The following is a 15680-nucleotide window of genomic DNA, read 5'->3' on the forward strand; positions in this document are numbered from 1 at the left end:
ATACATGCATAAATTCTCAGTTCAGGGTCATGACAGGCAGAAGCCATACTGGCAGCACTGTGCATAAGTTGAGAAATTCCTGTAAGCAGGGCCAAATCATGCAAACCTCTGTACTCGCACTCACACCAGGCCAATTTTGAGTCCCCAGTTAACCAATCCTATGTGTCTCTGTTGCTCTGCAAGGCAAACCAAAGTACCTGCATGAAAACATACAGAGACAAAGGGAGAGTATGCAAGTTCTACAAAGACAACAACCAGATGCAGATTTAAACTCCGGATTATTTATGACTTTGTGATCCAACAAAATAATCCAGTACACCACCCAACTGCCCACAATTTAAAATTCATGTGTTTATTTTATTAAGAGAATACAATTCAAACAGCTGGCAAAATGGCAAAAATGAATTATTATAAAATCTAAATTATTCTTTTTTATAATTCCTTGAAAAAGAATTGCAAAGTTTTATGTTTTAATATATAAAAACACTTTCAAACTGACATTCGGTATGTCAGTTAGAATTCTTCCAGTGGAGGAAGTAAGTCTTTGAGCAAGAAATGCACCATTGGATACCCCGTACATATTTTATCACACAGTGCTATCCTTTCCGGTGTTAGTTGGAACTTGCAGTAATAAAGGATTGGAAATGAGTTTAGGCCTGAGGTTATCTAAGAGATGTGCATATTCAAAATGATGAGTATAAAATATGGCCTAGTGAGACACACACTTTATGACATTGTTCACAATTTGGATCTTGTGCCGAATATGTTTTAGTTTTAACTGAAATATATGTGTATGATATGCAGTTTTCAGCTAAACTGTGACATGCTTGCATTCCATATTTGTAATTCTAATTTGAAAAATAAGAAATACAATTCTTGGATTGTATTAAGGTCCCTTAATTTTATTGATTATATTTTTTCAGCACCATATTTTCGAGGCACACCCAAAACACAGAAGAAAGAAGAGTTTGTCATTGTGGGAGAGATTGATCCAGCAATTTTTCACATTGCTGGTGATTCATCAAATGCTGTGACAAGTGCTAAAACGTGGATAAGAAATTTAATCATTAAGGAGCAAACTGAAAAAAACATAAAAGATGAACTAATCTATCATTTCACTGAAAAGGAACATGAAAAGCTGAGAAACCTGCAGGAAAATCTGCAGGTCAGTGTGAAAATTGAGTGCACCAAGTCAGAAGCACACATTCAAGTAGAAGGACTTACAAGAGATGTGCTCACTGTGTATGGAGAAATTCAAGAAATGATAAGGAGTATAAGAGATGCTGAAACCCAGAAGCGTGAGGCTGAGATGTACAAGAATGTAGTAGACTGGCAGTATGAATCCAATGGAACATTTCTCTCATTTGACAGCATCTCAAACTGCAAACTAGAGAAAGGCCTTAATGAAGATGTACATGAGGTCCAGGTTGATATTAATCATAAAAAATATTATGTCATTTTAGCTGAGAAAATTGGTATAAGTGCGGATAGTGGAAAAGTTAAAGTGAAGAGAGTACAAACAAGTAAGTCGTTTTATTTCTGTATTTCATTTCAGTTTCCGATTAATCATTATTTTTTGTTTAAGTGATTCAATATCGATTCTTAGATCAATCTTGTGAATCTCTATTCTGCTCATTTACTATATGTAGATTTTTTGTTACCGTATTGTATCTTCATTTTTGGCATCTGATGCAGTAGATGGCACTAATGTGCCTGTTAAGGCTTTCTACAGAAAAATCACTTTACTGCTTTGCTTAAAATGGTGTGTCCTGTATTAACTGAAATTGATGTTTTTGACACTTAAATCAGATGTGTGTTCTTACTACGAATTCAAGTGGTGTGTTGGTAAAGCAATATGTAAGCTATGCAGCACAGAAGTTAATTATTGTTGTAACACAACAAATTTGAGAAATCACTTATCTTGACTTCACCCTAAAACATTATCTCAGTGGACACCCAATAAGTAGAGGCTAAACAATTTGTACCCTAGACAGCGTTTAGCTCCAAGCTTCCATGCAAGAGACCCTAAAGATAACAAACCCCACAACACACCTCACCTGGCAAAGCAAGCAGGTAGTTCCTGGAATTTTCAGAACTGCCTGCAATACAAAAGTGAGCGTGTGCTCAAAGCAGCCAACTTGAAGTAGCTCCATAACAGCAACATTAACAGTTATGATGGCTGGTTGTTTTTCTTTTATGTTCCATTCATTCACTGCCACTGTCAACAAACATCAGTTCTAAAACCTCGTTTTAAAATACTTGCTTTTTCTCGGAGGACTGTGACTGCTGTAAGTGAGCAACTGAAGATATGTGTAACTTGTAGAATTATAGAAAGACACAAGTCTTCCTGCTGTATCTTTAATTTCAACTAATTCAAGATTATTTAAAATGTCCAACAGGGGAATAAATTTAGCTAACAGTTTAACTGAAGTTTGTCTACATGGAGATACATAACACACAAATAAGTTATTGAATTATAATAATAATAATAAATATTATGAAATAATTTAATAATTAAAATAACTATTATTTAAGAAAAAAAATCGTTTGATTATTTTATAATATAATTTGCAAGATGATATACAATATATTTTATAAAGTTGATGCCATTGCATTATAATAAAACAAGAAGCACCCCATAATATGTGTGGACTCTGATGTGGCAATTACATATGTTAGTTAAATTCTGGTGAATTTTGAATGAGTACTGTGAAAAAGTTTTATTTTTTTTAATAGCAGTGATATTTTGTTCCACATCTTCCAAATACTGATTTTAACTGTTCATTACTAATCAAGTATTTCTTCTTAAATGTCATTCCATGTGTATGCATATGTTACGAAGTTACTAAACAGACATCCTTCAAAAAAAGTGTTACTGAAATTTGTCACATTATATTAATGTTCTCTATGCATGGCCAACTCATTTCTAAAAAAGCCACAACTTCACATATCAGTGCACAATAATTCAGTCAAGATAAAATCAATATCAAATCATATCGGGGCATTGTGAATTGGAATAGAATCAAATTGGGCCATCAATGCTGATACCCAGCCCTACAAATCATTCAGGTGTATTCTTCTTCTGGTTTCTTTTTTATCTTGTAAATAATATGTATTCTGTATTTTATTGTATATGTTTATGTTTGATATTGTCCTGCATATATATCGCCTCTCTCTTGTAGACATCAAATTATTGTTGTCACACATGTGAGACTGTTGAGTTATTTACTGCATCCACAGGGGAGGAAGTAGTGTAAAATGGAACTGTGGCTAACAGATCTCTCTAGAGCAAATGAGAAGACAATTGGCAAAGTTCAGTAACATCACTTTTGGTCTGTGCTGTTCTTTTATACTCAGTGACCAGCAGAAGGATGTGATATTTTTGATTTTTGCCCATCATTTTCTCATTCACTTTAGAAAGGGCAATGACAGAACTGTTAGAGTGTGTGCTATTTTTTTCCTTCCCCAGTGTGAAACTGCAAAATGTGTGGTCATCTAATAATGTTGATATCAGCCTCCTTTCTAAGATTCACTGAATTTCTGTTTGTTGTATCAGCTAGTGCTAACTTAATGGTTGCTTAAATTTTTAACAAATTAATATATTATGGTTGATAGTACTACAGTTTTGTTTCATTTAATCCTCTCCATCTTTGTTTAATGCTGCAGAAGAAAGCAAAATAATTTCCTGCTAAATCTCCCATTTATGTGAAAACTAAAACCCTATGCTTGCTTTTCAAAAGACTCCTAAGATGAGTAATGTTTGCATTATTCATTTTTATTATAAGCAACAGGTACTGTTCCAATACACTGGGATGACATGAAGGGAACTTCTATGCTTCGAGTTGTACTTTTACCACATTTACAAGAATACAAGGATGTGGAAGTCTTATTTCAGAAGACATGCAAGAATCAGATTCTAAAGGTAATATGTCATCAAAGTAAGGTCTTTCAGTAAATCTATATGAACATCACTTGCAATTCAACTGAAAACAAAAAGGCTGTGGTTCATTTAACAGTGGATTTTTAACAGAATCATAACATGATTAGAGCACCTTTTGGTTGACCCACAGATTTCATCAGACCACATAATATAAAAATAAGGGCACACCTTTTAAATCATAGTGCTATCTAGTGAGAGATCAAAGACTATTTTTGAAATGTTGTAGACTTTTCTGCTTTATAAAGGTCGAATCAGGGACGGAGGTAATTCAGATTCTTTCCTTCCAGATACAAAATCCATTTCCATATAGACTCTCTGTCTCCTTACCAAATAGTGGTTTCATTAACAGTTCATCTAATTAGATGTTTATATGTAACTTACCAATTTTTTCAGGGGTTGAATTCTGAAGCCTTGGATTGCCTTAAAACTTTCAGTGTTCTAAGAGGAAGACTAAAACCAGCTACATACAGCTTTATCTGCATTCTTTCCTTAGGTCCATTACCTTAAAAAGTAGTTTTGGTTTGTTTCCCATAATTTTTTAAAAACATCTAAGTCACGTGAAATCTTACCCAGCTAAATTAAGCATCTTTTGTTTCTTTACGACATCATGTGGGAACTGATTGTAACTATGTTTGGGTTGTGAATATTAATTATTCCTTGTAAGCTATGTTTGCATAGACTGCATGATTTGCTTGATTATATTGTGAATATTATTCTTTGTAAATTATGTTTGAATAGGCTGCATGATTTACTCAAATTATTTTGGCCTCTTTTGTTTTCACTTTGGATAAAAGTGTCTGCTAAGCAAATAAAAGTAAATATACTAGTTGACTCAGATTTGCATATCAGTAGTTGCTTGGTTGATGAGTATATGTGTTTAAGTGCAGGTGCTAGAACTATGACAGATGCAAGGGCACTCCATAAATACTGTATTATCCTGAGGTGCAGATGTGTAAATGATATAAAGATCCTCTGTCCATATAAATGTGGATTCAGACCCTTGTACAGCATTTCTGGAACTCTCCATCATGTGGACTCCAATAACTTTGATGGTTACACCCTCTTTTGCTGTACGTTACCACTTACCAGACTCTTGTACTTTAATGAAGCTCTTCTTTTCCTTGGCTGTAGTGACCTTTTTACACCTGAATATCTGAGTGCCTAATCTAGTGCTCCAGTTCTGATCTCCAGGAAAGGTCATTTGATCACAGTAAACATGAAGAAACATATATTTTTCATGTATAAATATTGAAGAGTGCAGGTAAAAATAATGCCAAATTATGCTTTGATTGTAGGCTGAAAAAATTAAAATGTGACAGATTATATATATATATATATATATATATATATATATATATATATATATATATATATATATATATATATATACACATATTTATTCTTTTTTTTAGATGGCATGACAAAATTTTGCAGCTATGTGCAACTAGTAGGTTGCTGTTTACCACAGAAGATTATTCCCGCCACTCAAAAAAAAAAAACGCATTATTTTTAATGCAACAAAACTGTGACCCGACATTTGCGCGATAGACATATGCGCGGCGACAAAATCGCGAAAGTTTCATTAAATATGAATTACTAGTTTAAAACATATATAATAATGTTTATTTTATAAGTCAATATTATGAGATGCGGCATGCCATCAGCATGGCACGCAGATAGTCCTTAAGATCACGCCCTGCATATGTAGGAAGAATTGCAGCAAGGGCGTCCCACTCTCTTGGCCTCTCTCGGGCATTTGTCGAAAACCAGTTAGCGGGTTTGTCGGCGCTCATTTGTCCGTCGCGGTTTTGTCGGGGCGCATATGTCTATCGCGCTTTTGTCGGTGAACCCACAAAAACTATAGTGAAAACTTCTGACATAGCTAAAGATAAGGGGGCATTTACAGTTGGGCATTAGAAAAGCATATTGCTGTAGGTATAAAGGAGCTTTAGTTGTGTTTCTTCACATGCTACTGCTGAATAATTCTTTGTCTAGAAGTGCTGCTCTCAGTGTTAGTGTGTCATAGCGAGTATGTGCAGCATTGATTATAAAGGCCATCGGTTTTGTCTTCATTCTTTCCTCTACTACTACCTCGAGTGGGTTTGAGAGTGCATCCCTTAACTGAACCTGCCGGAGAAACAATAAATCTCAAATAACTAAATAATGAGTTTTCCCAAATGAATGATTAAGTGAAAGTGAGTAGCATCATTTAGAAACACTGATAATCAAAATGAACAGTGGTGTTCATGATTTTGTTATTTTATATTTTTTAAAAGGTGAAGACTTTTACTTTGTATAGAATTAGCAACAACGTGCTAATATTTTTAATCCGTTTTATTTTTGATATGACACATGATAAACTAAAGTAAATATCAAAGTTTTTACCATCTTTAATAAAGTCTCTGACCATGTGTTTGTATGCAGATGGGCACTATATATAAGCCCAGCTCTGATAAGTATGTCTTCATAAAGTGCAGTTCTATGTTTTTATTGTTAGCAGGGTAAATATAACAACGTTTATATATTACATATTATCATACATGAAAGTAGCACTGAGTGTTTTACAATAGTATTAGCTAAACAGAGTTAGAGAAAGAAAGTAGAAAATAACTTCTGTTTACATTTTTCTGTATATTTTTCAAAGCCTACAGTATATGAAACATTAGGAAATTAAAAAGAAAGTCCAGCATATTGACAACTCCATAGTTGCTCTGCTGCCTCTGGTAAATAGTAAACCAAGGGCAAAGTTATTGGTTGTCCTCTTCAGGATCAGGCTTATCTCATAACGTGCTTGTCGCACAATGTTTAGAACATTTAACATCCAACCTGGACTCACCTTTCTGTCTCTCATGCCACTAACCTCTGTGACCCAAGCTTGACAACACCAGTTGTGGATAACCAGAAGCAAGGATAGGTACCCTGGCTGGCATAACAGAAGGTTTTATTCCCCCACATGGCAGGTGGCAGTGTTTCTCAGGACTCAACCCAATTAGGACACCCTAAGGGTTGCATGGGAAATGGAGTCCAGAAACGCAGTCCTGTCGGGGTCTTTGGGGATCGCCAGAAGGCGATGCTAGGGGAGGACTGCCATAGTTTTTGCATGACACGGAACTGCACAAGGTGACTTGGAGAGGAAACTTTAAGCAGTTCGACTTTTCAAAAGAGCCCACTGCCTCTTTTGAAGGGAGTTAGAGTCGAGAGGCGGTGGGCTATTCTTTTGGAGAATGGAAAATTGTGCTTGCTGTGTTTTTTTGTTGGTTATTCTTTTTGAGAAGGTATTTGGGCTCAATAAATCCCTAATTTTGAGCATAAAGTGTGTTTGGGCTTTATTTCGTCTAAGGTTTGGGAGGCTGCAGTGCACCCTACTGATCAAAATGTATAAAAAAGGCGCTTCTTAAACTGCAAAAAACATTTTATTTGAAAATGAGATGTTAGATGCAATATTTCTTTTTTTTATAGAAATACAGGTATGAATACAGAATGAAAATGAGACGTTAGATGTAACGCACTATGAAACTTGAACAGTACAGTACAGTATCTGCACACGACACAAGTACCCATGTGGACACCCTGTGGAGCAGTGACTCCGAATTCAGCTATACCTGTATGATGTTGTACCTACACTGTTGCCGAGCCTCTCTGAGACTGCCTAAGACCGGAAATTTTGCAACAAACTGTCACTTTCTTTAGGTGTAACAAGAAAGAGGCAGCCTGTTGCAGGTTTCCCAAGACTCGGCGAAAATGTAGGCATGGCATTAAGTATTTTTTGCATTGCATTGTAATTTTTGGTGGCTATTTTTGGTTGACAGTGTTCGTTGTACTGAAATTTATGTTCGTTAAAATGAAATCTGCTTAAAATTACGTTGCTTGAACATTTGTCTGGGCCAACAAAGTATTCGTTATTCTGAAATTTTTGTTACTTTGGTATTTGCTATGAGATTTGAAATGTTTTATCCTTCTATTACTGTTATCTTCCTGTTATATTATTCTTTATCTCTCTTCCTATTATCTTGCCAGTATCACAGGTGGCTGCATCACTTTGGCCAAGTAGTAGTGGTGTGAAGTGCCACAACCTAGCAACAGAATTAAATGAAACACATAAGTAGTGCTTATTGACCAGTCTATAAAACAGCAAATAAAATTGCATTTTATGATAAGAGCTAATTTCAATCTCACACCACTATGAGTGAATACCAGTATTGCTTGTAATTTCTTAACAAATCAAAGAACAAATCTAATTTTTTATTGTTTAACTGTACTGCACTGGTACATCTCTGAACAGTAAATTATTCCACATTTTAGTGCATGGAAACAAAATGCTGCCTCACCAATTCTTTTATGCTTCCCTGTCTTGGGTACTGAATAAGCCAGTGATGAAGGATTTAAGATTATAATTAGAAATGTAGGGAACAATCTTCAAAATATAAAAAGGTGCTAGATTGTTCAGAGCCTTTTATACAGTAGATTAAGTGAATACAGACAGCAAGTGTAACGATGCTAAGACTGGTGAGATGTGCCCAGGTTTATTTTTTTAGTTGTACCTTTTTAGGTAATCCTGATAGTGTGCAGTAATCTAGACAAATAAAGACAAAAGTGTGTATTACTTTTTCAGCATCTTGACATGATATAACAGATCTAAGTTGTCCAGTAAGTGAAAGAACACAGTCTTAGTAAAAATGTTAACATGTAATTTGAAATTTACCTTTAAATTGAAAATGATACCTAGCTTTTTTACTTCTGGCAATATTTGTTAAGAACATAAGAAATTTGACAAACAAGAGAAAACAATTCAGTCCATCAAGCCTGTTTTTTAGCTAATAGCTAAGCTGTCCCAATATGTCATCCAGATTTTTCTTAAAGTTTGTCAAAGTTTCTGCTTCAACTACATTTGTTCCAGAGTCCTGCAACTCTTTGCGTAAAGAAGTGCTTCCTAATTTCAATTCCCCTTAATTTCCACTGATGTTCTCAGGAAAGCCAAAAGATCTATTGTCTTTTTAAGGACCTGAATTAATTTTTTCCTACCAATAAACACAATTTATATTTGTGAATCCAGTGGTCACAGTTATTTTTGAAATAGAAGCGGTTTGAACAATGGTAAAAACCATTGATGTTCTCCACAGGGGCATTTTGTGAATAGCATTTGCTAGGCAGGATAACCTGCGATGTGTCATGTGTGACATCATTGTTATGACCATAAAAAGGATAGTGTCTTGCACTTCCTGGTTGTGGATTCAAGCTAAAAAGAAAATGCAAATATGAATCATTGCATGTGGTAAAAGTCTTCCTGGTACTCACCTTTTCAGTTCTTGATCTCAATTTGCGTTTTTTATTTTGGCTACTGCACAGTGCTCTTCTTTACCTTGACCTTGCTCTGTTCTATTAAATCAGTAAAAGCTCTATCAACACAGAAACGTTACCTACTGTATACTTTTAGAAGCATCTGTCCTTGCAAAGTGCCATCACTAGTGCTCTATGTATTCTAGTCCTGATTTAAAGTTAAACAGTGAAAGATTTAAGCTTTCAGATATGCTCTAATCCATGTGTTCCCAAACGTTTTAAGTCAAGGCCACGCAAAATGTTGTATCATCTGGTCAGTACCACCCACCAGTAATCAAACACAGTGATTTTGAATAATAGTAGACTTCAAATCAAAGCAAATACTTAACCCCAACATATTATCGATGCATAGTTTGTTATCAAATGTTGTATGATATATCCACTTGAGGGGTTCTTGACCTGTTTTCTAGATGTACACTTCCAAGAATTGAATTGTTTTGAGGCACTGCAATTTTTTGGTCTTAAATTGTTAGGTACTGAACTCTTACAGCTAAAGGTGATAATTACTTTTGCATTGATAATTCCGATCATTTGAAAGGAAGTCTTAAAGTAAATGCCACTAGATTTGTATAGTAAATATATCAAAATTAACTTAAATGCCTTAAATATCTGGCATTTTTTAGTTTTTTAATTAGGGACATTGAATAATTAAATTTAAGAACTAACTTTAAATGTATAGTGCATGCATTCTTCAAATGGTATATTCATTATATTTGTTTTATATTGCTAGCACTACTAAGAGGTTTTTCTGAGTGCTAAAGGCATGATAGAGTTGCAGTTTACAGCTTGACATTGGGCTCAGTTGGACCAGAATTTATATTCCTCCAGTCTCTGTATCAAGTCATGTTATTGGCTTATTGTGTCATCTTTTTCAGGTATACAGAGCACAGTGAAATTCTTACTTGCATATACTAAACAACATAGAATAAGTTGCCAGTCTATAGAGTCATAAGAGTGTTACTTTCTTACCCATCCTATGTTGAGGTGGCACCGTGTCCAGGGATTTTTTCTGCTTTGAACCTGATGGCTGTTGGGATAGGCTCCAGCTTCCCTGCAGCTCTGCCCAGGATAAGCAGACTTAGAAAATGGATGGATGGACTGTCCTACCTTGAAAAGTCTGTCTTCCATGCCTTAAATCACTCCATTACCTTGTGAATGAGTCATTTTTAGAAGTGATAAAGCACAACAGAAATATGTTGTACTGGTTTATGCTCAGTTATTTTTTTTTATTTTGGTGAGGGTTAAATAATGGAAATATTTACTTATTTGACTTTAATTGTTCTTAAAACAGGATACTACTGAGTTAGACATACTTATTCCAATTAAAATATGAATATGACACCAACCAAATGCCTGGTTGGACAACTCGGTAACTTCTTTGTTATTGATAGTACATGGCAGCACATGCCTATTGCAGAAGCAAATAACACAAGGGATACAGTCACCCCAGTTAGTTATCATTAGTATTAGTATCATTAGTACACTAGTGGGAGACCAGATAGTTGTACAAAATAAAATTACGTATGTAAAAGCATACAATGTATGCCATCTGGTCTTTGTGCATTCAGCCTGTCAGACACACTTGCTGATATCACACCATTAACTGTACGATCATTTTGTGTTGGTAGTTCTCATAATCTAGATTTTGAAAACAGAAGATTCTATTTATCATGGGTTTTATATATTTGCTGCTGTTTTTAGCATGATTGGTAATATTATTTATCATTATTACACTGATGTCATTGTTTTGTCATTTTGGTTTGTTTTTTATTGTTACCTATTAATTTTAGTTCCTTAAGAACTTGCTGCCATTGATTCGTTTTCACGTTCACTTACCCAGCTTAGGATCATGGATAATTATATTTACATGCTTGTGTGTGTTTTTTTAGATTGAAAGAATTCAGAATATACATCTTTGGAAGAGCTATGAAATAAGGAAGGAGTCCCTGAAATTAAAGAACCAAACTATCAATCATGAAAGACAGCTGTTTCATGGACTGGCTGAGGGATCTGTTGATCATATTAATAACCATGGATTTAATCGCAGCTATGCAGGAAAGAATGGTAAGGAAGTATTTTTGCATTCTACTACTGTATCTGGGACATGAGAAAATATTTTACTCTAAAAGCCATTGTCATTTCACATGGTTCTTAGTTCAGTTTAGAGTTGTGAGGGCACCAAAGTCTATTCCAGCATCATTGGTACATCCAAGGCAGAACCATCCTTAAATAGGGCCTCAGTCTGTCACAAAGCCCACCCACACGCACCCAAGACAGGGCTAATTTAGAGTCACCTTGTAGATGATGCAAATAGACATAGGGAGAACTTGAAAATTCCAGATGGGTGATTAAGCAAAGCATCTGAACCTTGATCATTGTATTCATAAGACATAGATTTACAGCATTAACTAATTGATAATTATTAATGGGGGCGGCATGTGGCATAATGGTTAGCACCACTGCCTTCAAGATTCAGCATCTTGGGTTTGATTGTCATTCCTAGTTGATGTCAGTATGGAGTTTGCATATTTTTTTCTGTATATGAAGAGCTTTTTCTCTCATGTCCTTAAGATGGGTGTTGGGTTCTTCTGCACCTTCTGTTGCGTTCAGTGCCAAGAACAGCCCTAATTTGTATTGAGCCGGTTTGAGAATGTTAATGTTATTATGTGATAGGATTTAATAAAATCCTCAGCAAATGTATTTGTATTAATTTAGAGAAAATTTGTGAAGAAAACAAAAGTAAGCAGTTACAGTAAACCTTTTTGTATGTATTTTGGAAATAAGCAGCAACCCATGCTACACTACACAATATGCTTGATGGACTGCTTTCATCAAATTACTAGAGTATTTGTGCACTTTAGTCACCTTGATTCACAACCAGAATGAGTAAAAGTGCTGATAACGCATTAGTTTATGCATATTCTTTGCATTCAGCAAACAACAATTCTCATTGATGGCATAGTGAACAAGATTTGTGGAACACTGATTAAATATATTTATTTTTTTAAACTTCCTGAAAAAATGTTGTTTGTCATCCATGCCTTCAAAAGTCAATTGTATTAATATCAATCAACATTTATTTATATAGCACATATTCATACAAAAAAATGTAACTCAAAGTGCTTTACAAAATGAATAGAAAAATAGAAGACACAATAAAAAATAAACATAAGTCAACATTAATTAACATAGAATAAGAGTAAGGTCCGATGGCCAGGGTGGACAGAAAAAACAAAAAAACTCCAAAGGCTGGAGAAAAAAATAAAATCTGTAGGGGTTCCAGACCACGAGACCACCCAGTCCCCTCTGGGCAATCTACCTAACATAAATCAAACAGTCCTCTTTGTATTTATGGTTTTCATGGAAGGACCTGATGATGATGGTCACGTAGACTTCTGGCTTTCAGTCCATCAATGTTGGTGCATCATGATGCTTTGAGTAGGTGGTGGTGGCGCAGGCCGCCACCACAAAGAAACCGGAAAAAGAAACAGAAGAGAGAGTTGGGGTCAGTACGGATTTTAGAGCCACTATGAATAGTTATTATGATGAATTAAACATACAGAGTATCAGGATTAAGTTAAAGTGAAGTTAGGAAAAAGCCATGTTAAAGTAATAAAAGTAATAAAACACTAAAATGTTGCATCATCAAGCGGTCTTTAATTTTTTTTTAGTTTTTTTTTGAGTAAGCCTTTAAAATTAATAGCTTTATTTACCTAGTATTCATTTTTTTGCTGACTTTACAGTATGTCTCTGTTTGACATATTGTTTTCTGAATCTATGCAGTATGACAGAGAGTCTTGAATGGAAGAGCTAAATGTTGTGCCACCATGCTACCCTTTTGAACAAATGGCTTTATTTAAAATGCATACACACAGAGGAATTCCTAAATATAAGGAGTGATGTTAAAAGAAAAGTAGCTGGTGAATAGCATATATCCATATTTGCATAGTACAACTGAACTACGAACATTCATTTTAGAAATAAACAAAACATAAGGCAAATGTCTGCTGATTATTTCCACAGCACTGTGGTAACTGCCAGAAGAGATAGTATTTAACACAATATGTGTTGTTAATCTTGATATGTAATTTAAAAATAGATAGCACATACTTAAATGTCAGATGAGTTCACCTGGCCTAAGGTGGGTACAGATAGCAGGAAAGTCAAGTAACAAACTTATAACAGCAGCATAAGGTGGGATGAAGCTTGATATTTAACATGGCTCTCAATAGTTAACACAGAGCTGCCAAATTTGTGTGACTTATGCTATGGTCACTCATTGAGCTCTGCAGAATACTTAACTCTGGCTTTTTTGCACATGCTAATAACTCATAAATTCCAGAGTTACCGAGTTAAGTTCCTGAGTTAGCCAGCAACTATGACAAAGACTATTCTAATTATAGGCTCTCTTGGTAGGACAGAATAAAAACTTTGGGAGTTTTCATATATTCTAAACAAGAAATTATTACAGTATTACATGGATCAAATTTACAAATATATAGCACACTAATGCAGAATTGCTTTTTTCAATGACCCAGTATCTTTTTTTTGTCTATTATTGTCAAACATTAGGTACAGTACATTGTTTATTGTACAGCATTTTAATGTGATTGAAGTTAACAAGTCTTTTTCTGTTTTCTTGTTTGTGTTTTATGTCCTTTTTTTCTTCCTGTTTTAGCGGCTGTCTATGGTAAAGGAACCTACTTTGCAGTTGATGCGAGCTACTCTGCAAGTAACACATACTCTGTACCAAATCTTCAAGGAAATAAACACATGTACCTGAGTAGAGTTCTTACTGGAGAGTTTACTTTAGGAAATGCGTCCTACATTGTCCCACCTTCCAAAAATACTGCTAATCCTACTGATCTGTATGACAGTGTGGTAGACAATGTTCAAAGTCCTAAAGTTTTTGTGATATTTAATGATGCACAAGCCTATCCTGAGTATTTAATCACTTTCTGTTGAAGATACCCATATACTGTATATCTTGTGTCAAGTCAAATAGAGGATGGATCAAGCAAGACCTCGTTGTTCCAGATCTCACACTTTAAACATCAAGTCTTGCTTAATAAAAAAAAAAAATCATCATTATTGTAAAATAAAAAAAAAGTTTATAATTGACTAACTGCTTATGTCCATAAAATAGATGAATACTATTTTAGTTTAGTTATTCTTTAAGGTGATGTTAAAAAGTAATTTAAACTAAAATAATGCATTTTAATGTCTTCAGTAGATTAAATCAGTTTTCAATATATTCTGTAAAAAAAACTTCATGCATGCACTTTAGAATATTTTTAAATATTTCCAAATGTTATTAATAAATAAGACATTAAAGGGATTATGTGGCTGGAAATTAGACATTAAATTATTTGTTTCCCCAGTAGCTGATTTATTTTGTTTTCTTTAATTTCAGTGACTGCCTGTTACTTTGTACGATTCATTTTGTAAAGGACTAATTTCTAAAAGGAATAAGGAACCAACCAGGAAAAGCTTGGGTTGCCGCTGGGAGGGGTGTTGGTGAGGCTAGCAGGGGGTGCTTACCGTATGGTCTCTGTGTTGATCCCAATGCTCCAGTGTAGTGACGGGGTCACTGTGCTTTAAAAATTGTGCCATCCTTCAGATGAGAAGTAAAATCGAGGTCCTGACTCTCTGTGGTCATTAAAGATCCCTGGACATCCTTCGTAAAGAGTAAGGTGTTTCCCGATGCTCATGCTAAATTGTCCATCAGGATCTAGTCATTCTGGCCCCTGAATCATCCCCTGCCTCTAATTGGCTGTTTCTCACCCCCTCACAACCTAATAGCTAATGTATAGTGATCATATTGGCACAAAATGGCTACCATCATATCAACCAGATGGATGGTGCATATTAGTGGTGGTTGAAGTGGCTCACTCAGTATGTAAAAAGCACTTTGATTAGTGAGAAAAGTGTTATATAAATGTAAAGAATTATTATGGTTATTATTTTGTTTTTACAGATTGCTTCAATATGTTACTTAACATAAACGTTATGGAACAAAGTAAAGCTTGAATGAATATCATGAGTTTAAACCCTCAAAAATAACTGAATGACCACATCAGATTTATACCTTGTAAATGGTCCAAACAAAGCAAAAAACAATCATTTTCAAATTGAACACAAATGTAAGCATTAGATTTACGATACAAAACAGCTTCTATGATTGATCAAAATTAACTCTTTAAAAATTATTTATTTAGTGAACTGTTCATGAAAAAACAATAATTGCGCCCCTTTTATACTTACGAATGGCAGTGTTTTGCTCAACTCAAACATACCGTGTTTTTTTTCTAATGAGACTTGGAGTTGGAAGAACAGGAGCAAAAGAGGAATATGGCCAGAAAAGAAAAAGTGTTTCTGCACAGCTTGTTAGGTTAGGGCAAGG

At 34.8% G+C, this 15680-nt stretch overlaps 1 protein-coding gene across 1 annotated transcript in view; it reads left to right on the top strand.

Moving 5' to 3' along the window:
* The window catches only part of LOC120531679 (protein mono-ADP-ribosyltransferase PARP14-like), a 72820-nt gene extending 58160 nt beyond the window's left edge, over positions 1 to 14660 (top strand). Inside the window, exons 14-17 of the mRNA XM_039757298.1 lie at positions 924 to 1523; positions 3786 to 3922; positions 11167 to 11341; positions 13956 to 14660. Coding sequence (XP_039613232.1) covers positions 924 to 1523; positions 3786 to 3922; positions 11167 to 11341; positions 13956 to 14242 — 1199 coding nt within the window. The 3' untranslated portion in view covers positions 14243 to 14660. The remainder of the gene's footprint in view (positions 1 to 923; positions 1524 to 3785; positions 3923 to 11166; positions 11342 to 13955) is intronic.
* The last annotated feature ends 1020 nt before the right edge of the window (positions 14661 to 15680 follow it).

The sequence above is a fragment of the Polypterus senegalus genome, chromosome 6 (genome assembly GCF_016835505.1).
Source record: "Polypterus senegalus isolate Bchr_013 chromosome 6, ASM1683550v1, whole genome shotgun sequence".
Classification (NCBI taxonomy): domain Eukaryota; kingdom Metazoa; phylum Chordata; class Cladistia; order Polypteriformes; family Polypteridae; genus Polypterus; species Polypterus senegalus.